Source organism: Anas acuta, chromosome 1, assembly GCF_963932015.1.
Source record: "Anas acuta chromosome 1, bAnaAcu1.1, whole genome shotgun sequence".
Classification (NCBI taxonomy): domain Eukaryota; kingdom Metazoa; phylum Chordata; class Aves; order Anseriformes; family Anatidae; genus Anas; species Anas acuta.
In genome coordinates this window covers 201619283-201644054 of record NC_088979.1, presented here as the reverse complement: position 1 = coordinate 201644054, position 24772 = coordinate 201619283, and the positions used below count along the sequence as shown (strand labels likewise).

Here is a 24772-nt window from a genome sequence, read left to right as displayed (position 1 = left end):
CTTTCACCTTGTTGGCAAGACAGCATGCCTACCTCCCACCTTCCTCTATTTAAAATCATTGTTTAAATCTTTTTTTCCACATGCAGTCAATGGGGAACACAGGGTTCAAGCTGGCTTTTGTCTTACAGCTGCATATTTTAGTGTCATTAAAACCCAAAAGAATGTAAATCAACATTTCTTAAGATCAATATCCTTCGCTTTACTAAGTCCTTACTACCTGAAAGTTCTGTAATACTTAAAGCAGTTTGAAAACGTGTAATCTTCCCCAAGATGCATTCCCTAGCACATCTCTGCATCGTGCCTCATCGGTAATCCACAAGGGACTGGATGATGCAACACCATCCTAATACAGCTATAAAAGTGAAATTCCAGATAAGGGAATCAGCCCAGTAAGCCCATTGTAAGGTAGTCACCGTGGTGGGCTTTGTTTTGTTTTTAACCACAGCACAAATGCCACAGATCAGCTATTCAGGAGACGTTACTCCAAGGTTTAGAAGTAGTTCTTCGCTTTGCAAGCCACGAACTTTGCAACTGAAGGCTTCACGATGCTTTGGAAGTCCACGTATAATCTGAAGACTGGCACAGGCAAGCCCCAAGACTGCCAAAATTTCGCAGCCTTCAGAACACCGTGCATAATGCATTTATTTAAGTACTCCCTTCTCTACAAGGCTGGCTTCAAAATCCGAAAGGGACCTCCACACATGAAACATCTGGTGTTAGGAATAACTCAAGTTTGGCCGGTTTTCTGCACTTTTTGCATGCTGGAAGCAAGAACTACAGGCACTTAGCAATGGAACTGAATACCTTAAGGCTCTGAGCTGTTTTAAAATAAGGATTATCTTTTCTTTTTATAAAAATGCCAGTTAAAAGACAAATAAATAAGAGCTAAGAGGACAGAGCTCTTAGTCACACATGCTAGCATAAACAAAAAGTCACCTTTAAAAGTGGAAAGCATTTAAAAATTCTGAAAATAAGAAACTCTTGAATAGGGTCTTTTTGTTTTAAGCTACCTATGTGGAAAGCAGTGGAGAAGCCAGTCAGACGTATCTAAAAGTTTCTCTGACATTTAGGAGAACGAATACAGGCTAGAACATTTTTATATCATTATCCTTCTAAGCAGGGGGGAAGAAATAAAACAGGAATATTTAGGATCAGCCTAGAACACGTTTCATTGGGTTCACTTCAGCATCTGCCTTCTTTGTCCCTAATTTTGTAGGCATTTACACTATTTAGGAAGTTGGCTCAGAGGTATACCCGCAGGATCCAAGTTTCTATTGCAGGCTTTTTGGGACAGCTGCTTTCTCCCTATGTGCTCCTGCGGTACCAGGCATCTCGTACAACCGAGCATCTGTACAACTGGAACTACTCGGATATGGCAGATTCAGTGCATTAGATCTCAAGCCCGTAAACATTGCAGTATTCAAAACAGAAAATCCTCAAGTTGCTCAAAGCATCTTCCAAACTACATCACCATCTGCAGGAAGGAGTCAATATTTGAGACTAATTCAAGTTCTACACTTCAAAACAGCAGAGAGTAAAAGCTTTACATGGATGAGCTGATGTATTTGAGCATCACGCCACTCCACAAAAAAAAATAAATCAGGTGTCAGAAACATTTCCAAATGTATCAAATGCTTGTGTGGTAATATGACATCGGAAACTTTGGGTAAATGCAACTATGTCAACAAACGTAAAGCAGTGCATCCATACACCATAAAAAATTTAACTGGAAATACAATAGCAGATGAAATTCGCCCTGGCTCTCACTACCCTAAGATCTTTCTACCTTTGTCAGCTTTTATTGTCAGTATCCTGGAAAAGCATTTGATGTCAGCAGCAAATTGTCACCTTAGCATATGCCGATTTTCTGGATCACTTTGAACCTCCTGAACAGCAGGCACTTGTTGACCTACGCTTTCCTCCATTGTGAGAAATGATTTCTCCTCTTAACCAATTAACCCCTGAAAAGACCTTGTCTGCTACCTAAGAGTCTTAGACAAGAAACACTTAAAAGTTTGGGAAATACAGTGTCACCTAAACCATCTATGCAATTTCCACGTCCTTCACAGAGCTTGTGTGTGAGCCTAAGAAAGCCAAAATGCGGATGAGTCAACATACCATGCACAACAAGCTACTACTCTGCACAATAAAAATGTTTGAAGGAAGATCCTTCATCTCCTTTGATATCTAGGAAGTACTGAAACAAGGCACAGGAATAACAGTGACATTCAAAATGCCTACTATCGTGCTTCTAGATCCTCGTTTAGCAAATCTCCAAAGCCATAAACATCTCTCAGCATTTTGATCCTGTAAGTCCACGCAACTAGTAATTTACTCCAAATTAAGTTTTTCCTACAGTCACCTATCGGCTTCAACTGTTCTCCTGTACTGACTTTCACTGAATTACCCTTTCCAAAAGCAAGTTACCGCTTGGAAACTAGAAATATTAGACACCAAAACATGCACGTTAAGTTTCCTATTAATTGACACTGGCCTAGGACCAAAATGCCCAAAGAATGACAATGTTTGTTTTCTCAAAGCTATTTATTCCCAAATCCTGAAAAGGTCTACTAATCTACAACCACTAACAAACCCTGGAGACAACAGCATTTGTCAGAACATTCCACTCAGTCCAGAGTACAAACTCTTAGAGGCTCTTAGGCTTCATGTATTTTGGCCATGCCTCGTGCCAACTGATTTGTAGAGCTGTTGCATGCCCAAGCACTCCGAGGAGGAGACAGAAGTTGTGGGGCCAGTTAAAAGGTCACAGTGTACCTCCCTTGGAAGGGTGCAGTCGCAGAGGAGGACTTGACAAGGACTGCAGAAGCCTTGCTGGCTCCATACTCTGGAGGGATGGTGGGGAAGGTCAAAGTCAGGTCCGTTTGTCCATTGGCAGCTGCGATGTGTATACTGGTGGTTCCACCCAACACCACGCTCCAGTCCTTAACACTTACTTAAAAGTAACAAAGAACGTGGGTGATCAGTTCTTCCAGTAGTGCTGTGAGCATTTTTCCGATATAACGGCTATGGAAAATTAGCATTGGTAGTTGAACTGTTAAAAATCACAAATGCAATTTAAGGTGACAAAAACATTTCTCCAACTCGCTAGCAAATTCTGAAAAACAGCAACAACACGGTTTACTAAAAGGTCACCACAAGCTTCGTAAGGCAATGCCAAGGGGAAGACGATGATAATCTGGCATTGCAACAGAAGCCATCAGTCCCTTTAGCCCAAAAGGTTGCTCTGTGTTACCCTTAAGACGACGCTGGATAAGATGCAACTTCTACCGTATTATGCTCTTGTCCAAGCTTAATTATTCAGTGGCTAATTTCACCAGTGTCACTGATTAATTAGAACAAAAAAAAAAGCAAGAAGTAGAACAAACACAATATAACACAAAAACAAGACGAAGCTCTACTGGAATCTACTTTGAATATTTTCAGAAATTCCATGTCAACAGACATTTCCTTTTAGCAAATTGTTTGTGAACAGTTGATGTTCCTATTAGAGAAACATCTGGAGTCTTTGTTTTTGAATTTACTTCTCCATTTGAGATTGACCTTTTCATTTCTAAATCAAGTTTTATCCAGATCTAATTAAAACAAAAAATACTGCTGGACTGCTCTAAGTGCTAGCAGCAGTCAGTTCACAGTACCTCAGTAAGTCGCCAAAATCCTGGACTATGCCTCAGTAGTCTGCCTTCTGACATCTACCAAAGACTGTATCCACACCTAAAACCTTTCTGGAACTCCATTTCTAAATCTACACGCTTTCTTCCCACTTTCCTCTAGGAAAGACATCAATTTTTCAAAGTTACCTGTGCATTTAATTCAATCTTCGTTTTTCTTAATTCTCCTACCTTGCTTCCTCTCAGTCCAAGACCCTTCCACCTTCCACTTGAGTTTCTGGACCTGCCATCGCACTTTTTAATTTTTTTCCTTCCAAAATCTGTGTCTCCTCCATAGCTGTCCTTTTTTGTATTCCTTCGTTCCCATCCCAGCATTACCCTGCTGGAGTCAGGCATGAGGAACTTGGAGAAAACATACGCTGTTTCTGGCACTGCTTGATGCCTTGCATCCCAGCCAGGCCTCCCAAGCTCTACAGAAGCTCAACCGGATAAGAAAGGATCCCACAGAAAAAAAAAAGAAAATGAATCTCTTAAAGAAACGCCAGAACTACCCACCCTGGTGCAGGCAGGGAGAAAGCACGGTCAGCCTTTTACACAGGAAGGTCCTATTACGTTGCACCCTGAGACAAACGTACACGCTAGGTAGGTACACAAAGCAAGAAGGAAAGAAAAAGATGAGACAGTTAAAATTGGTTTTGTTCGTTTTTAATATTGCTGGTTCTTTACTTTCTGGAGCAAAGGAAGGTCTAGCTTTATCTTAATCTCTTTTGTCAACATGTGGTAAAGTCCCAATTTCCTTGTAATTATGTCACACACAGCCTTTGTTATCCTAGGGATGTTACCCATTAGGTGAGAACTTCTCGTCAAGTGAAACCCACAGCTCCAGATGTAAACAGAGGCAACACAAGCCCAGCCTACACAGCTGGACCCTGAACGACCAAATCCAACTTCAGCATCTTATCACCAAACAAGCGAGAAGCCATGAGAATGACAAAGCTGTGAGCAGTGATGAAAAGAGTAAAAAAATTTACTCACAAGGATATGAAACATAAGGACAATTTTACCTTTATATAGCAATATGAAGATAGATACTAGAATATCACATTCAGTTTTGTTATAGCCCATTTTGTAAAGGATGTTGAAAACAGTATGTGCATGACAAACAGGTTTAAGGCTAGGAAAGTGCCTTACACAGAGATTTTCAGCTCATGCTATTTGTCCTACTTGATTACAACCTCTAAACACCTTTGCCAGGAAAAAAAATGGCAATATTCAAGCATTATTTAATCTAGCACAGAAGCTCATAAAATAAGCTAGTGACGAGAACGTGGAAAAATTCAAATGGGAAGACATGTTTATGCCTTTTTCAAATAGTTGGGGAAATCAACTCCTGAATTTATCTGTCAAAAAGTAGTGGAATCTCAAACTTTTCAGACCTTCAGGAGGAGTCTACAGGAATTTCCTTAAGTTATGCTCTGACAAACAAGTAACGAACTTGGAACACAATAACCACAGGAAATTTTAACATTTCACAGCATATAGTAATGTGAATTACATGAGCCAAAGGTTCTGAACTTTTTTTGTTACCTCCTCTAACCCAAGCTACATTAATTTCAGAGGTTTCATACGTCAAATAGCAAGCGAAGGAGGCCAAGGAAAACTGCTTGAATGCCACAAAAACTCTCAGGATTGTGTGGCCTCTGGCAGTTACCCTCTGTTCTCTTCATTTCTAACTCCTAGCTGTCTATTTCTACTCACATTTTTGACAGAAGCTAAAAAAAATTTGTTTCTGAAGCTCAGCACCAGCATCAGGTCTGAAATGTTTATTCAGCAGTCTGGTTGTTCAGTCCTATCAAATTATTAAACTCATGTTTTAATCACTGAGCTGATTTTGGTTGATCAGTCTGCTCTTGAGAAATAATGATTACCGGAGGGGAAAGGCTTAACACTTCAAATTCACATCCATTTCACATTTTCCCAGGGTGAGCATTTCAAAAGTCTTCAAAACTTTATGGTCCGATTTTTGTGGTTCTTTCAGCACGCTATATATCAATACAAGCACTTAGAAGCATGACATTTTTCTGTACAATAACGCATATATTAGTATCAGAATGGACGTAGAACTTGCCTCTTTCTCGGTATCTCTGGATATACAAGTCCACTGGTTTTCCTTCACGCTATATGCCCAAAAGTCAGCCAGGTCTTGAGTTCCATCCCAGCCACCAAACAAATAAACAGTTTCTAATGAAAAGAAAAAAAAAAACATATTATTTTTTTCTTTGTTTTAAATAAAAAGAATTCCTCTAAACAGGTTAATACCTACAAAACAATTGAGACAAATAGACTGTAGGTCTTAATGACCATCAGAAAAGAAAGTGAAACCAATTCTTACGAAGTACTGTTCCTCTTTGACTGGAACCAGTCACCAGGACAAAAAGAAGTGTTGATTTTCAGTATTGGAAGTTTTCAGGACTGATATAGTACCAACTCTTGAAGAATCATTTTCTATTTCTACTTTTACTTACAAGGCAATCAAATCCACAGCTTTCTGATTAAAAATCAAGACAGGCAAATTAACAGCATTTAACATTTCGGATGCCATGCGTTATTAGTTTTTGTCAGTGAAATCGCAGTTTGGTCCCTGATTGATGCAAAACTTACAACCCAAGAAAACTTCTGAGAGAGCAGCCACAAAGCTTTTCTGTTTAGTCAATCCCTTATAAAGGAAAATTTACTTCGACTATAAAATCCTCTTCAAGGGGAATAGCTTGCATAATGTAATTTACCTGATGCCACAAAAGCCTGCCAGTAGAACAGTAACAGACGTAATTCAGCAGTACAGGCCTATCCCTGGAGCACGTTACCTTAAACTCATAACCACTCCAAGCACACCAAGTTCAAAGGCTTCCCTGACTTGCTGATCAAACTAGATGAAGCCCCGAACATGGGAAGCATCTAAGGAAGAAGTCTCCGTTCTGACATTGAGAGATGACTAAGCCACTTCCATTATTGAAACTTCACTATCTGGTCTCAAATATTAAAAATACTGCGTCTTCAGACTGCATTAAAACCCAACATACAACCAAGTCCAAGAAGAACAAGCCACGGGAGACTTGCAGAGCTTTGAAAAACTCCTTTAAAAATCCACAAGCCAGTTCTATTATGAAGGTAACGGCCAATTTTTAATCCAACCCCAATTAAAGAGCAGAGCTAGAAGTGCGATTATAAAACGGGAATGGTCCCTGACCCTCACCTACCATCAGGATAGTGGTCATCACCATGGAAAGGTTACCCTGGTTCATTAACTTTAATTACCCTTCCTCCTGGACTCAGGGCTCCCAGTGTTCCCTGCAAAGAGCAGGTCCCTTTGTGCGCATAAATTCTCACAGCTCACAAAACCCACATTACCACAACAGCTTCATTGATAGCTGAGGAAAATAAAAGATTTGGCACCAGCTAAGTATCCTACTGGGGCCTTGCCAAAACGTCATGCCTGCCTGCAAAGGCTTTGTCGTCTCAGATGAAATTTAATAGCAAACCTGAATGAATTTCATGAAAACTCAGATTTTAAGTTACCTAAACCAAGCTGGCTGAACTACGTGGCATGTAAGCACCGAAAAAGGAAAAGAATCATATAGTTATAGGGTGAACCGTGAGCATCCCCAGAGTCCAAGAGCAACACATGAGGGTACATGGACTGCGTACCAAGCTTATTTTTCATCTTGATATAAAAACACAGTCTAGATGAAGAAAGGCTCCACCACTACCTAGATCCAGAATGACTATCGTTGTGAATCTTATTACAGAGTTACATACAGTTTTAAGGCAAGTTTCTGTATTTTTACAGGAACGTTTCTTAATATATTAATTCATCTGCTGCTGGTAATGCCAGGTAAATAGCTTCTCTAGAGTTCTTCTGAAGTTCATAACTCTTCTCCCAAAGTATAAGGAAAAATTCATGTTTTTTTCTTTCCCTCCCAAAACAAGATTTGAACTTTGCTCTGTTCCACTACCAGCATCATACCTCCCACTCTGTTTTTCAACAGATTTTGTGGAAAGGGTCATCTGTTCGCTCTTCAAGCAAATCACCCACCAGGACGGACCCAGAGTACACGTCCAGTATTCCCATGCATTTCCACAACATCTCAACAACGTTATCAGCACATGCTCAAAGAGGAGGACGGGCAGAGAGAGGGAATAGAGCACAAACTCAGAGGCAGCTGAAGTGTGAAGCTTGAGGGGAAACATCAGTCTCCCATCATGTAATTATTTCTACTTCGGTAGCACTAGGGAACTCGAGATGCAAGCACGGCATCCCTCTCTTCAGAGAAGAGATTCTTCCTTGTACCCAAGTGCTATGTAACACAGAAATATTGATATTGCTTTATTAAAGCAAGCCTCTCTTCTGCTTTAAGGACAGACTGGAAGAATTTTCAGATCTACCTGCAAGGCAACAAGAAAAACATGAAAGCAGTTATGTCTACCCAAAGCTGTTACCAGTTCTCCTCCAGCATCGTAGCCTTATCTCCTGCACATTCCTTGTTGAGCAAAAATCCAACACTTTGAATTAAATACGTTCGAAGAAAATTTCTCAACTGCTTGTTCAGCCAGAAACGTTTCCGGAGTGTCTGAATTCTTCTCTTTCCTGACTCCCCAAAAGACTGGAAGGTACTGGAGCAACCCTCAAAGTATCAGAGAAAAAAATTAACCTATTTCCTGACGGCCTCCCTGCAAGTTCCATTTTTCAGAAGAGTAGATTAAGAAGCCTTCCTCCAATCCCTTTTAAATCCCCCAGACCACATGGTATTTCCATGTGCACGTCAAACAGTCCTCTGCAGGTTCAAAATTACTTCATATGCAAAGAGCTCTGGAAGCCATCTAGTCCAAGAGTCCTCTCCCCAACCCCTTGGAGTAGAGCAGGATGCACAGACACATTCAGCTATGCTCCAAGGATGGATATTTCAGAACATCTGGACCCCTGCTCCAATTACTATCTTCATTATGGTATTTTTTTGGTACTATCTAACTGGAATTTCTCTTGCTGCGATTTGTGTCCATTGCCCCTCATCCAATCCCTGCACACCCCCGAAATGAACGTCCATCTTCTCCACACTCTTCCAGCACCTAGTTGAAGACAAAACATAAATTCTCCCCTAAGCCTTTTCTTCCACAGGCAGAACTAAACCAGCTCCCTGAGCATCTCCTTATACATCAGGTGCTCCAGCCCCAGCCATCCTTTCACTGGACTGAGTTTCAGGAGCTCATCACCTTTATTGTACCACAGCACTACATAGGCAGCCAGACAAGTACCACATAGAGGGACATCATCGTGCCCCAGCCACCTGGCCCTGCTTCTGCTAAGCCTCCCACAGAAGCTCTCTCCTCCAGCCCCTGATTACAGTCCCGTCCTCCAGTTTATTATCAGCTCCCTCTGTGGTTTGCTATCACCCCAAACTTGCCAAGGGTGCACTTGAGAATCAGCGTTCTCAGCGTTCCTAGATCTGGAGGACTTGTCCCAGGAAAGCTGGGTGCAAGGCACCTGAAAAGCCTTCCACTAAAGGATGGCACCTCCTGTAGTGAGCACAGCTTTAATTATCTGCAAGCTGCACAATTAAGGGAACACTCAGAACAAGTGCACAGCCAGACAGGCACTGGGACGGGTTGCCAGGGAGGTGGTGGAGTCACCGTCCCTGTGGGTGTTCAAGGAAAGGTTGGACGTGGTGCTTGGGGACATGGCTTAGTGGGTGACATTGGTGGTAGGGGGATGGTTGGACCAGATCTTGAAGGGCTTTTCCAACCTTTGTCACTCGGTTTCTGAATCACTGTTCAGTGCAGATGCTGGCTGGATGCATTTTTTTTTTCAGGCTCAGGCTGGTCTGGGTAGGCACACAACGCAGACAAAGTCTTCCCAAACGCAAAAGCCCCATGAAGTTGAGTAACCTCCAGGATGCAGCAGCTGTTTGTGTTTCAGAGCTTAGAAGCCATCTGTGTTTTGTTTCAGAGATCTCTTCATCTTGTACACAAGCCCTGTCTTTAAATAAAATATCTTATGGATAGCAGTGTTTTCCTCAGGCAAAACAGCATCTTTTTCTCGTGTCTGCTGCTCTCACTTCGTCTTTTTTTTTTTTTTTATCTCTCTATGCTTCTTTTGGGCCAGTCTCACCATCTCCACGTAGACCACGGGCATACCATGCCCACCGTTTTCAATCTCCCACTGTTTCCAGCCTACAGATTTCTTTTCACTTATCTAACATAATGAAGCGAGCAGAATTCCTCACAAAAGGGAAAGGGGAAATAATGTACATCTGAAATCACAAATTAGTTTCACTTCAGAGACTGAACAGAGGTAGCACAAACACTGATAAAGATCGCTTCGCTAATATTTTCCTTCAGAAAATGTTTCAGTTGCCATAGCTAGGAGAAATGCAGACAAAAGTCATACTGGTTGCTTAGCTATTACTTCTAACAGGCTAGTCAGAAAACATACGGAGGCTTTATCTAAATGAAATAAAGATGAACCTTGAAAAAAAATTAGAATATATCATGGAAGAGTCTCTTTTAAATAGAATAACTTTCATACTAGTTTATTTTCTTTTCAAATCCTAAAAACATTGTTCTGTTACCCAAACAAATTACGTGGCCTTAGGGACTACACTATCATTCATATAAAATTATACTTGCTCTACAAGAGAGGAGGAAAAAACCCACTTTACCTATGAAATTATAAACTAGACATCCGAAATCCAGTATGGATATTCCTCTGAAATACAGATGGTATTCCTTAAAAGCCTGAATGGGGCAGTCTGCTTACCCATTCCCACCTTCTTCTAGGGTAGGGCTTGGCATTTCATAACACATCATATCTGAACTGCAGAAAGGCCTGAGGGGGCATAATCAGCATTGTGATAATCAAAGTTCAATGCTAGACAGACACCTAGACCTTTTTCCAAAACTGCATTTGGGCAATCATTCTATCAGCACTTAATGCATCCGTAAAGCACTGTGCTGTACGAGCCTGCCCTTTAGTGCTTGGGCATTTCACCAGGACCTACATAAATTGGAGGTTTTCATGACAGACATCCAGCTCACTTAACACAGAACACCCTTGTACAGCTTCAGAGTTGTTTTCACTTTGGGTGTTTTGGGGATGCTTTTTTGTTTAGGGCTGTGACTACCCTAACACGTCTCCTTCCTCGTAAAAGAGTGCAGGAAACTCCCCAGCCTCCTATAGAGTGCTACACGAGGCATGCGCCTTGCAGGCAAAGCAGAAGCGTAAATCTTCTGTTTTCATTTACAGCCCAGAGCCTTAATGTACACACCAGCGGTTTCCAACTGTAAGTAGGAATGCCTCTTTGTAAACGTTTCTCTATAGGCATACCAAGAACAGCTTCCTAATTCCGCCACCCAGGGTCATTCCAGTCTGAGCGCTAATGCAAACAAAAGCCTGGAAAAAATTGTGAGAATTAATGATTACCACATTTTTGACATGGGACAACAACAAGCTGCCTTCTCAGTTCCGCATCCGAAAATGCCTGTGCCCTCGTTTCCATATGCTACAGAGGTTTTTCAAAGCACAAAGAGCACTGTGCTTATTCCAAGACAGCTGCAGCAAGTATTAAGTGCATGAACATCAGACAGAAACCAGCTACACCACCACAAGTCACTGTTTGCCAGCAGAGATGCCTTAACTGCTCTTTTAGTTTCTTTCGGCCTCCCCTAAAGGGAAGATAAGACATGCTTAAAGGCAGTTAAAGCGAAATTAAACTATATTCTGCCTGAAACTTAGAGCATAAACAAGAGATGTGGTGACTCAACTGGCTATCAGTAACCCGAGATGTAACTCAACTACTTACCAACCCATATCCCTATCCTGACACTAACACGTGCATCTGACAGGCTCGGTTCTATACAAAACCTAGTAAAAATAAACGTTTGTCATTGTAATCAGTAACAACTGGCTCATATTTCTTTGAGGTTAATCAAAAAGCAGAACCTTCTGCAGTTATATCCAGAGCTACAGCAGGGCTTGACATCGGAGATTAAAGTTTGCTTCCAGAATCTGTTCTATGTGATATGAAACAGCAGAGCCTCCTTATGAGTCTGATTTTATTGCGTTTGCTTACAGAGAATTAAAGTTGAGGAAAAGAATCATTTTTGAAAAGGACTTCCCCGATCTAATGAGGAATACAAAGTGAACTACTATTTCACCTCCTCTGAGAATACAGCTCAACAAGTGTGTGGGTAAGGAAGGGATGATTTCTTTGAGCGTGCTGCTGCTCCTTTTTCCATTAATACTAGATTTGCTCGAGACTGGCCAGGGAGACCAGCTCCAGTCTGCAAAACACATCCTGACATAGCTGGCCAAATCCCATGGTCTCGTTAAACGCTACCTACGTTCAAAAGGAAAACTCAAGCAGTCAGCAGCAGCTGGGTTTAAGAATACAAACAGCACCAAGAACTCCCCTTGGCCTGTCCGTAAGCTGAATTACAGGGCAAACCTTTTAATTTCAATAACATATGAGCTTTTACAAGCCTCGGTGGGCCTGGAAGCAAAACTAAGGGCAACCTCCCAAATATCCCACTGCAAAACTTCCTGAAGGAAGGTATCCTGCCCCCACTGGAGAGAGCTGCAGCAGGAGAGGACTGATGTCAGAGAGAGATCCAGTTCTGAAGTGTTGGGACTCCTTCTGCACGTGCTCTCCAGCCAGTTTTAAGTCAAAAAAAAAAATTATCAATGTTTTTTTACTGCCTTATTAGAGCGGAGTGAAAACCTAAGTCTAAGGCAAAGATGATATGCTTGCTAAGACTTAAACAAACCAATTTGAAATGAAGACACACTATCACAGCTGTATTGCTTTCAGCAGGTCTAAAGGACTGCCTCTTGCCAAGTTCACATGCCTCCTCTTAGTTCAGCACACCCGTCAAACACTGCTACTTATTCACCAGGACCACTAGGGAGCGTTCACAGCTTCTTTTGCAGGCAAACACCAGCAGTCCTCCAGCAGCATTTTATTCAAATGAATCTCTTCCACCGAAAAAGTTTGCTTTCATCTACAAAATAACTCGGGTGCTTTCTCTAGCTCAGTAACTACATTTGGAGTAAAAGCCAAAGACTGTAGCTACTGCTGCATTTTTGCTTGTTCACTATGACTTAGCAAATTACTCTTGAAGGTACTGTTCTGTCACATGCTTCAATCCCTTTCCATATGACCACAACAGATATGGCCACAGTAGTGCTTGTGCCAACTCCCCCAGTGACACCTTTTTTGTTACTGACGACCCTGATCTTGTTTCTCCTTACCTAAGGAAAGTTGCTTTAATCATGCAAATCCTTAGCTTAGAAAAGATGCAAGCAGGACTGCATAACTGAAAGATTACTTTAGTCCAGTATAATGTACCAAAAATCTGATTAAATAAAAGCAAGACAAAGCTATGGAAAATTATGAAATAAAATATCCAGCAGAATTGTTACCTACACCCCCCTTTCTTCTCTTTGTGGGCTCTTTGAAACAGAAGCTGAACCGTTCTTTAAACTGCTATAGAAAGCATTTCCATAAAAAGCCTCAAATAATTTATATTTAAATGGTTTCTTGCACAAAAATAGCGGAAGGTAGAAGCCACCCTAACCAAAACAGAATGAATGTTTCAACACATCAGTTCTATTGCTTGAGTGCTATTCCAAAGCACGCAATATGTAATAGATAAGGGAAATAATCATCCCTAATTTCTTTCCTCTTGTCTAAGCATCTGCTCAAAAAGAAGAGGAAGAACAACAAGAATTAAAACCAATTGTTCTTGGTTTCTTAGCGAAACAGGCCTAAAGGAGAACGAGCAGGAAGAAGTGGGTGGGAAAAGCAGCTGGAGTAGAAATGAAAGCACAGTATTTAATATAACTACTAAAAAGTGCAATTTTACCTCAAATTTAAATTAAGACATTCCCTGAAGAACACTTTTGCACATTTATATGAAGAATATCTCATTAAGTAATTAAGTTAGTTAACAAACCCAGCAACTACTCACCGGTCTGAACATCTATAACCATCTGATGGCCTCCTCTCATCCCTGGTCGGCTGTCTTCCCCATCACCTTATTAAAAAAAAAAGAGGAAGGAGAGTGTGTTGGTCCATAATAAGACTCTACATTAAAAATATACAGCTTAATATATAATAACTTAAGTACTATAAAAAAGCAGAGCAACTTAACAGCTTGCCATTTAAACACTAACAAAGCTTTCTCCAGGTAGCATTCTTCCGTGCAATACAAAAATATTCAGTTTGGCTTGTATCAGAGAGAGCTAAATTGAATACAGTGCCACACTGCAATTCTGCGAGCCTTGCTCGGGAGCTCCTGAAGCATGCAGGTCCCCACAAATGAGGTCTGAGCTCTCTCTGAAGCTCTCCAGTGCCAGGGACATGGAATCTTTTGCTCCCCTTTCTTCTCTCACCCAGAGCTGCCTGAAGGCAGATGAGTGAGAACAAATACTCAAATGACACGGCCCCGTACCCAAGGGACGGAAGCAAAGAGCTAATGGTATGGATACAGAAGAGTTGTTAGCTTTGCACCAATTATTTATTCTCACATAAGGGAATTCCGACCGTCCAATTAAAGCAGCTTCCCAAGCACTTTAAATTTCTTAAACATTCAGGACAGGCATCACCCGTGGGAAGCAACATTAGAAAGACAACCCGCGTTCTGCTGGAAGAGAAATCTACTTGCAGTCATAGATAACCCTTCCCAAGAGGTTTGCGTACGGGCCTCCACGTTTGGTGATTGTCACTTTGAATACTAGGGTTGATATATGACAGCGATTTTTGTACTTTGTAGTCAAGGCTGCTGTTACAAGACGCTTTTTCAAGGCAGAGAACACCGGAGATAAACCTAAATTGCAGAATTTACTGAATGATAGGCAAAGATTTCATGAGATGTCTCAAATTTAAAGTACTCCATGTTCAGATATAGCATTTACCACTCTTAGCTGTACGTTGCCCTTTAAGATGACTCCATGCATTAAATCCAGTCTCACAGCTAACTGTTCTTATGCTTAACCTACATTCTTAGTTTCGTTTTTGAACTGATTAGCTATGCTTAAAGTTACAGCTAGCGTTCCTGTTGTGTTCCTTGCTCAGCCTGAGACCAGGCTGCTTTTCACCAACTTCACAAATGGCAAAACTTTCCCCTGAACAGCTGTCAGACAGGAGGCTTTCTTGCTCTGTATCAAAAAAGGAACACGATAGAACTAGCAGTACGAGTGTTATATCTTAAGAAATATCCTTACCTTTGGTGCTTTTGGGGATAATTTGCCCCCAGCGAGGTTTGTATTCCTGTTGACTGATGTACTGATTGAATAAACCATCTGCAAAACAAAATTTCCGCTGTATAAAACATTCATGCTTCCAGTATAGCAAAAACTCACTTTTAAAGCAGGTTATTTCAGCCACACTCAATCCAGTATGCTTCTCCAAAGTCTTCATTTTAAATAAATTCTCTACAGACATCATTTAGTTTGTTAAACTCAATAATGAACTAAATGTGTAAGCACTATAATAAAAAGAATACATATTACTAGATCAATCAAGAATTACCCTGTTTGCCTGTCAGGTGACGCCAATTATCCATAAATCTCCAGTGTGGTGTATTTAATTCAGATTAGAATCCCACCCCCTCACTTAAGGGAAGGAGAAGTTGCCAGTGCATGTAAAATTCAACCTTTCTAGTACGCGTCAAGTTGAAACTAGGTGAGGCACTATCTCTGGAGCTTCATCCAAGAAGAAAAGGGAAGAAAAGCAGGTTGTTTAAATGCTACAACATGAGACAACCAAGCAGCAGATGAAAAACAAAATATTAGTTTACATTCTTTTCAGAGACTTAAGCAATTAAACCGAAGCACCATTAGGTCACTGGCCAGATATGCCAACTGCAGCATTTCTGTAAGAAGCATTAATTGCAGCACCCTATCCACATTCCCCATGTGCCTTCCTCTCCCTCTGTACACCTACCACACATTTTTTTTCCAGCATCCAGAGGTCATTTCTTAATTCTGATCTGTGTATGTCATCGGTCTACTATACAAATGTTTAATTTTTTTTGAAGAGGGGATTCACAACACCCAGATTCTCCAGGACTGCCCTTCAGTCTGGAAAGAGCAGAGCAGGAGCTTGGGGAACCTGTTGCTATCAGCCTTCAGATGACTCCAAGAAGACAAACCTCCTAACTTTCTGCATGCATAACAAACCCTTAGCTTCCTAAGGGCCAGTCCCTCGATCACAGCTTTCCTTGAGCCCTCACTTGCCTATATTCCACCGTATCAAGACACGAGCTCTTTATAAATGCACTACAAACACTTGTCATACAGTAATCAAATAAAAAAGTGAGTTCAGACAGTCAGTTTTACAGCAGCATGCTACGGTAACTAACACAGATCAATTCACAACTCTGATGTCAGATTTGCACAACTTTTTAGTAAAACAGCACATGGCACACTGGCTGCTCACTCAGATATAGGATGAGTTCAAAAGCCCTAAATCACGTAATGATTTAATGATTTAAATCATGTAATGATGTAATGAGATTCACAATTTAGCAGGATGGGACTCAGCAAACTAGTTCAGGAATCAGTTGTACGTTCCACAAAAAAAGAATCACAGAATCACTGAATTCTGTGAAGAAATGGAAAATGAAGAAAGGAAAAGTGAAATTATTTAGTTGTATATGATATTTCTCAGTTCTTCCAACCCCAGTAATTGTGGCTTTGAGGTAAGAATGTAACAGATCATGAACACCTCCATTTATTTACACAAAATCCCTTGGTGAGCACACAGATGAAGAAAGAAAATTCCTTAGTGCATTCGTACCTATTTATTTACCAAAAGGTAAGAATCTTTTCCAAGCATGACACAACATTCAGAGAATGTTTTAAAGCATTTCCTGCTATCCTGTAGTTTGTCATGATGGTTATTCATGATGGTTATAGGTGTTTGGGTCCCTGCCCATGGCGGGGTTGTGGAATTGGATGATTTTTAAGGTCCCTTCTATTGTATGATTCTGTGACTGAAATCCAGGTTTTAATTAAACCCAAGCCTGCAAGGATTTCCTGGGAGAAGATGAATACTCTATTTAAAGACCATCTAATAGCAAAGTAAAGGCACTCAGGAGCTCCTGAAAGGTATTGAATTCGGTCTCAAAATACAAAAGTGCTTTCAACTTTCATCAACTCAGCTCTGCAAGTTGTTCAGATCCAATACGCTGTGAAAGCAGGGCAGAGTTTCACCTGCCTTGCAGCCAAAAACAGCAGCTCTCCCCTAGCATTAGGTAATTGAGGAAAGCCAAAAGTTTGCTCAGCATATGTAGGAGGGCTTGTTTTGGTTTTAAGACTAGGGCTCTTACTCTGACTTCTTCAGGACTTGCAGAGCTGGGACAGGACTCGAGAGGCTTTAAACTTGAGGTTTCGTGAGTTCTGATTCACGAGAGCCAACTTCCAACAGAACAAATGTATGCACTGTAAGAAACCCCACACTGACTCAGATTTTTCTAGCCACAAACCTAGATAGAAATTCAGCCTTTTGGTTATCATCAGCGTTGGGTCTTCAAGATGGAACGCAAAGCTGTATTCATCCCCAAAGCAGCCAATGGATAATTGGACATAAATAGCTCAAGAGGATGAATTACACCACATAGGATCCGAAAGGGTGATTTAACCTCTCTCCCATGCTCAACACCCACAGGCTGCACTTGTCAAGATATGACACTTCTCCCCTACTGTGCCTTCAGCCTCTTTTAATAATGCTTCTTGTCTTCCATGGGACGTTGGTTTGGAAGCACTCCAGCTTGCTTCCCAGAAATGTTTCTTTCTGCTGGGAGCCGTTCCACGTTCATTCCACTTGCACCGCAAACCAGAGGCGGCTTGTTTTGGAAGCTGAATCACCACCTGTCCAACACCACAGGGGGAAAAAAAAGGACGATTTCGAGGTGGATTCTGTGTCTGATGCCAGACCTATTCGAGTGCACTCCTTCTGCTTCTTGCCAGGATAGCACTGCTGACCAAAAAGTCTCCAAAGCTTCTGCAAGGCACTGAAGATCAGAACTAAGCCTGCTCATGTCTGTCAGCTGTTTCCAATGAATCGGTAGTTTTAAATAAATTTCAGCTCCGCTGTAGAAAACGTGGTAAGCTCCAGTCTTTAAAGGAAGTCGCTCCCTTAGCCTCTGAGGTCTCTCATTTCAATGTCCATGTTTACTCTGTAAAATTGCAGCCAGACAACTTTTGTTTTGTACTATTTTCAAACACTTCGCAGCGAGCTGTGACGCATTTTGCTTGTGACAACACCAAGTTCACAGCAGTTAAGGCCTAGTAAATTCTACCTCACTGATAAGTGAAGGTTTTATTTTGTCAGCCAATTACACGTTACCTAGAAAGGATTAAAGCAAACATTGCAGACAAAAATATTTGACTTGGTGAAGCTGATCTGGAACAGGTAAAAGTTGTATTAGGTTTCACTTCAGACAACACATGCCTCCGGAGGGGGTTACTGAATTCTATTCACTTTATGGCTAATGGCGTGAAAAACTTCAGAGTAACGTTTAGCCCATGACTTCTGGTTTGGTGTTTTCTGTTTGTTTGTTTTGTTGATGCTTCCAAACAAAATCTGAAGCAGAAAACAAAGAGGATGCCAGGTAAGAGTGCAGCCTCTAGGTAAGTTCCACAAGACGTGAGCACAAAAAGGAAATACATGAATTTTTCAAGCCTCAAAAGCTGTCACATCACCTCATGTTTACATCTTAAGGAAAATGAAGCAGGATCCAGGTTCGCTCTCCTAAAAGATACACTTCTAAGCAAACCCTACCGTCTACCTACACAGGCTTCAGATTCCTAGCAGGCTTCTCCCTTCCATATAACCCAGTACTATAAAAGCAGCAATCAGTGTCTATATTTTCTCAGACGTGAACCCAACAGTATTTGAAGGTAAAAATTAAAGCGTCAATGTCAATAACTTCCAGGAGAATACAGCTGTTCCCATATATCCCAAGTCTGGGGAGACATTTGAGCCTGCAGGTTTTACCTCACATCTCCTGGTTCGTCGCTCTATCTGTTGAGAAGTCAGCCCCGTACACATCTCATGCGAACATGAACTGCCAGAAAGAACACCTCGGTCCCTGGAATACTAATAGGCAGCAAACCTACCCGATCTTCAATCCATTTCAGGCAGCTTTCAGTGTTTACAGTAGTTGCAAACAGTCCACCAAGTGATTTGCACGCCGCATGCTCTCTGTAGGAATATTAAGCAGATTTTTTTTCCCTTCAATAATATAGGCTGCTTGAAAGCTATAGGAATGAATCCAAATTTTAAGCATTTGAACCAAGTCTGTGAACCAGCTGAGGTTTAGGGAACCTTTTTATTTTTGAGAGGAAGTCAGGCAGCTGCCAGAGTTTCCATTTGCCCATTTTCTAAGTGTAATGCACAAGTCAAAAGAATCTGCAGGAAAAGTGTGGCTGCCTGCCACTGAGCTCTCAAAAGAAATCATCTGGTGACGTGAGGTGGAAGACAGCGTTCATCATTAGCAATGCAAAAGAACAAGAGTTTAGCTCTGCTAGCGCTAATTCTTGACCACCTACACTTTTTCTACATGACTAAGCCTATGGAAATAGCCTGCAAGAGATGCATCACTTCTCACTTCTTTAATACCTACCGCAGCAAATATCGGCCTCTACAAACGGGATTTTAGGCTGCGTGGAGCAAGCAGCATCTCCGTCAACCTCAGGGCACTGCTGTTTGTTCCTTTAAGGCTACGAGCTCTCAGAACAGCGGGAGGTCAGGAGTTCACATATTCACGTTCAGCCTGTCACAGAACAGTTTGCTCTTCGAACCATTTCAGGGATAATTTAAGGATCTGTGTACCTCGATTAACTCTACACTTGAACTCCACTGCACTCGGCGGACACAGGACTAAAGTTAACCTGCTTTTATTTGAGAGAACACCGTGCCGGAGAGGAGTTCAGCCACGAGAACACCTCACATCCTCCAGATTCAGCTGCAAGTTCCTGAGATTTCACAACGAAGCTGCTAAAAAAAGGCAAAATGCTGGGTGCAGACGAGCTTCTTTCAAACTGAGCTTCTGAGACATGCAGGAAGGACAGGTAATCACAGAGGGCCACAGGGAGCAGATGGCAGTGATGCTGTAGGAGAAAGAGCTGGAGACTGAAAACATCTATTCCATCCTACCAAGGAGAAGAAGCACCCAGCTGTTTGGTACCAAATACATCCAGTTACCTGATTTACAGTCATCTGGTACAACTCGGGACAAACTCAGCTGCAGTTTCAGGTTCTTTTTGTGGCAAACAGAGGGGTTTTCCTGCCCTCTCCCCCATCCTAGCTGGATCAGCTCCCTGACCTGGTTCGCCACGTGGCAGCACGAGCACCAGCGCCAGGGGACACACTGTCCTGAGCAGGGGTTGGATTGACCCAGTTAGGCAAAGTTCTGTCAGCTTACAGCATGAACGGGATGCAGCCTCAGTGTCTCGGGATAGATAGCACTTCTCTCCAAAGGGTGCTTGCTGGGAGGTGATAGAGCTTTAAACGGGTACAAAAGCTGAAGACAGCAAAAAGAATCGCAAAAGGATGAGGGAAGGAAGGTTAATGTATTCAAAGTCAAGCAAAATCATTAAGGATAAATAACAGAGCAATGGGAGATGCACAAGCTGACATTTAACTTCAGCTAGCCCGGTGCTAGATTAAAAGAAAGCAATATAAATATGCCCATGCATATTATTCTGTCACTCAGAAGTGGTGAGGAAACTTAACCGTGCTCCTTGAAGACTCTCCTAACTAAGTTATCCATAGCCTGTTACCAAAAATACTTGCTTCTGTACTTGCTGGGACAAAAAAAGGACTGAAAAAACAAACTACAGCATTTCTCTAGGTTGCTTAAAAGATGCAGAGCTCTCCAACCTCCAAGAAGGTACATGATTACAAGAACCAGGATTATTCACATCAAATCTGAAAAGGAGAAAGCGTCCACCTGCCAGCCAGCGCAACACGAGACAGATTTTTCTACCAGGCACGTCTACTGCTAGTACTTCCACACCTGGAAAAGCTGAGCACTGCAGACAGCAACCCCACTCTCAACGAACCAGGGAGACACAGAAGCACCACCTCAATGCAAGCCCTAGGGGAAAACTGCTGGAGGGAATAAATGCAGCATGCTGCATGCTCAGGAGTGAAAGAAATGAACATGTGACAGACAGCAGAGAAAATAAAGCCACAAACATTCAATTCATTAGCACCCGTGGAAAAAAAAAAGTCAATTTTTGAGGGACCTTATTCAGCACATTCTGGACCTCTAGTGAAATTCCATTCAAGAAACAGTTTCTACTACAGCCTGCGATAAAGTGGAAAGAGGATGGCCTCTAGGCACTGATGAGATTAAGCCACCAAGGCAGCAGACTGATGCGTTGGCAAAACCATCCCCGTTAGCATATAGCACCCCTCGGGCTCTCAGCAGATCCTGCCTCAATTCGGTGGTCTCATCAGCTGCCCCTGACGCTCGTGTGCATAACACAGCAGCAGCCAGCCACAGCTCCCTGCTGCTTTCTCCTCCTGCAACCCTAGCGTGCCCTTAGACTCGGGAGAAAACTGCCGGTTGCAAAATGCCCCTGCATTGCAGGAAGCTGTTTATGCTCCCTTCCCAGCCAACAACACTGTGTAGTCTCAGGAGGGCAAGCAGCACTCCGAAGGACAAGGATGAACGCAGTCTCAATGCTTGCAGCTGCTCAGCGAGCTCAGCACAGGGCAGAGCTGAGCTGTTTTGCTTCTACGGTTGAGAAACCTGGAGCCAAAACTCACAGAAAGCCACTTACTGCAGTTTTTGACAACCTGTTGCAATAAACTCCTTAACACCATGCTCCGCTGAACGGCTTCCTCGGGAAAACATTGTGGTTTTCATGGAATACAGACCTTAAAGCTATCATTTCTATCACATCCCAAGAACCACTTGCAACTTCAGTGGTACAAAATGCACTGAGGTGGCCAGGCAGGCATACTGCCATCTATCCAAGAGAGATTCCAAAATGATTGATTAGCTCAGAATTAAAAAAAAAAAAATCTCTGGTGACAAACACCCATTAAATTAGTGCACTAAGTCTGTAAGTCCGTAGGCACAAGGAGCTCTCATGCCAGCACAGATTTCCCAGGAATAGCAATCGCACGTCATCAAAACGCTCGACACCCGCAGGCATGAGGACCTCTGTTTATCCAGCTGCAATCCAAATGCTGCACTGGCCTTTGGAGACACCTCACCGCAGTAGCTCAATTCGTGCATCCCATGCCATCAACAGAAAGTAAATCTCACCCATCTTAGGGGTTGAAAGCTGTTTGCACGCAGCGCTTTTCTAAGATGAAAAGTTCCAAGTAAAAAATTAATAGTAGTTAGAATGAAACCGGTAAGCAAAGCCAGCCTCTGCTTCCAAGCACCAGGACTTCCCCTAAGTTCTCCTCCAGGGAGCATTGCTCCCAAAGAAAGCATTCTCAAACACAAGTTCTGCTGAAATACCAAGCAGGTGGAAAGCCATGACTGGAGATCACGATGCAGATCCTTGTTGAACACCTTCCTGATAGCAGTGCCCACTGTCAGCTTGGTGGCTACTTACATGCAGAACCTATCTTCACCCATTAAGTGCACCACGTTGTCATTTCAGGGGCAAGCGAGGTTCAAAAGTAGCAGAGATAAGTGATTTCATAATTTTAAACCTATATCATGCACGTGCAAGTCCAGAAGTGGATAGGACACCACACGCTAAATATGAATAGAACATGGACTAGACAATCCCACTGCTGCGTACGTTAACATGTAAAGCAGTAACATTTCGATGCCTTTTTTTTTTTTTAATTAATATACGCGACTGCCTCCGCTTCCCTTACCATTCACAGCTTTTTCTATCAGCTCCTCACAAGCGTCGAAGTCTCCCTTCAACACCAGCTTGTCATGCAGGTCTGTCAACATGGGGTGCTCCAGCGCAATCTTGGTTTTCTTCTGCAGCGACTCAAAAGCTTCGGTGTAGTTGTGCTGACGGAAATGCTTTAGGCAAAGGCGAATGGCTTCCTGTTCACGGTACTACTGGAACACAAGAAAACCTATGAGACGTGTAGATTTGCCTTTGACTGGCCCTGCTGGGGACTACCTGTGAACCTGTCTGGAGGCAGAACAGGCTCTTAAATGCTGCACATAAACCGTGCGTGAGCTAACAGAGGAATGCTGTATGAAAGGCATTAGAAGCTGTGCAGACATTTGCTTTCCAGCAGCACAGAAATTACACAGCCTCATGCCATCCAGGTTAACAGGCACACAAGAGGAGGCTGCCCAGTGTCCCGGATCTCTGAAGCAACCATTATCTCCCCCCCCATCCGCCTGGTCCTGCTGTTTGAGGCCTCCATGAGACAGAACAGGAAAAAGCCTTCGCTATCAGCGTTACATAATTTGATTGTATGACTCTTATGTAACAAAATAATTTAGAAGAGTAAGTAGGTCACAGCTTTTCTAGAAGCAGACAAGAAAAAAAAACACATTGGAATAGAAATACCGGCGGTGACCGCTGCTCCTGCCGTGGAGCAGCAGAACGTATGGCTGACCACAAAGCTCGCAAGGGTTTCGAATCCACGACAGCAAGAAATTACAGTCAGGCCAAAATTTTACCTTCAAAACAGCTCTACATGCCTTAAAGCAGAGCCCCTGCTTTCATGCTACGGATTAGTAAAAGCTGTCCGTGTCCCACTCGATTGGGGGAACGAGGATGGCTAGAAAAACCCCCACTAGATCAAAAATCAAGGTACAGAAGGAGGAGAAAATAGTAAATTCTGTTTAAGAACTACAGCTTGTGCAGTTAACCTACCAAATCCCCCACTGCATATTCAAAGCTGCCAACAATATGCACAAGCAACAGATTTTTATGTTAAGCAGCTCAGACCTTCAGAACCACTTTTTTTTTTTATGTAGACCCTTCAAACCCAAATTCCAAGGCACTAAAGAAAAACTTGCAATTTCCATCTTTAAGACACATCATGGAATGCAGTCAAAAACAAATCCAAGTTAAGAACCTCTAAGACTGATCAAACTACAGATAAAAAGATTTTATTCTTCAGTGGAAGCCACTGCTGAAAGTTCAGTTTACATTTAAATGAGCAGAATCCTTCGGAAACCCTGGAACTAATACCAACATTCAAAACACATTAGTGCTCCTGAAGTAATGGCTCTATAGCAAGAATCTCAAACTGAAACAGCTAACGAGAGCACGGCCACGAGCTGTATTTTTAGTTCTTAATCCATCAGTATTTCACAGCTGCAAATAGCCAGAACCATGCATTTTTAGAAAGTCGGTTCCCAGCCCACACGAGAAAGGCCAAGGACATGTACCAATAAAAACGTGGGATACACTGGCAAAGGAATAGTAAAGCTAAAACACGGTTTTACAGCACAAATTAAAAAAAATGGGTTTCTTGATTTTTTTTCCTCCTTTCTAAGAGATACCTAAGACACTGACTTTAAGCAAATGTTCACTTGAACGAGTCAAGGCCAAAAGCACCTTGGATTCTTTGTTGGGCCAATGAAGGAGAAGGATAGCTGCACATCAGTAATAACCACCTTAGCACGTTCAGCTCCTCTATAGTTCAGCCATCAGACAAATTTGAGACTGTGTACATTTCCACTGAGCCTCTCGTGATTGATGGATTTGGCTCCCAAAACATCAAATGACTGTTGGATGCAGGCTGGCCACTCGATGTAATGTAGAAGTTTGCATGTGATTGGCATCACAGTAGTACTACAGAAGCTAAATGTAAAAATATTGTACGCAAATGGTGTCTAAAAAGTATATAAAAGGCTCCTTTTTTACATGCTGTCATGCAGCTTTAAAGAGATGACAAACCAAAGAATGGCTTTGATCTGAATTTGTAAATAATTCCTTTGGTTAAAATCTTAATGAGAGCATGAGACTAAGACATTCATGCTGTCAAACACACAGGTAGAATTAAAAATATTTCAATGCTCATTATCAAAACCAAAAATGATCGTCATCACTGAACTGCCAAAGTCTGCTTGCTCTTCAGTAAAACCAGAGTAGGAAGGCTTTCAGGAGGCTGTCGGCTGAGCCAGGCTGTAAG

At 42.1% G+C, this 24772-nt stretch overlaps 1 protein-coding gene across 4 annotated transcripts in view; it reads right to left on the bottom strand.

Annotated features, from left to right (window-relative positions):
• MKLN1 (muskelin 1) overlaps positions 1–24772 on the bottom strand; it is a 94304-nt gene that overhangs the window by 39749 nt on the left and 29783 nt on the right. For 2 of the 4 annotated variants that reach the window (XM_068670100.1, XM_068670102.1), the window contains 4 exons: positions 22538–22730; positions 14905–14982; positions 13650–13715; positions 5758–5870 (listed from right to left, as the gene is read on the bottom strand). In XM_068670100.1, coding sequence (XP_068526201.1) covers positions 5758–5870; positions 13650–13715; positions 14905–14982; positions 22538–22730 — 450 coding nt within the window. Of the gene's footprint in view, positions 1–5757; positions 5871–13649; positions 13716–14904; positions 14983–22537; positions 22734–24772 lie in introns of all 4 variants that reach the window. The other 2 variants (XM_068670103.1, XM_068670101.1) reach the window with 2 other exon arrangements.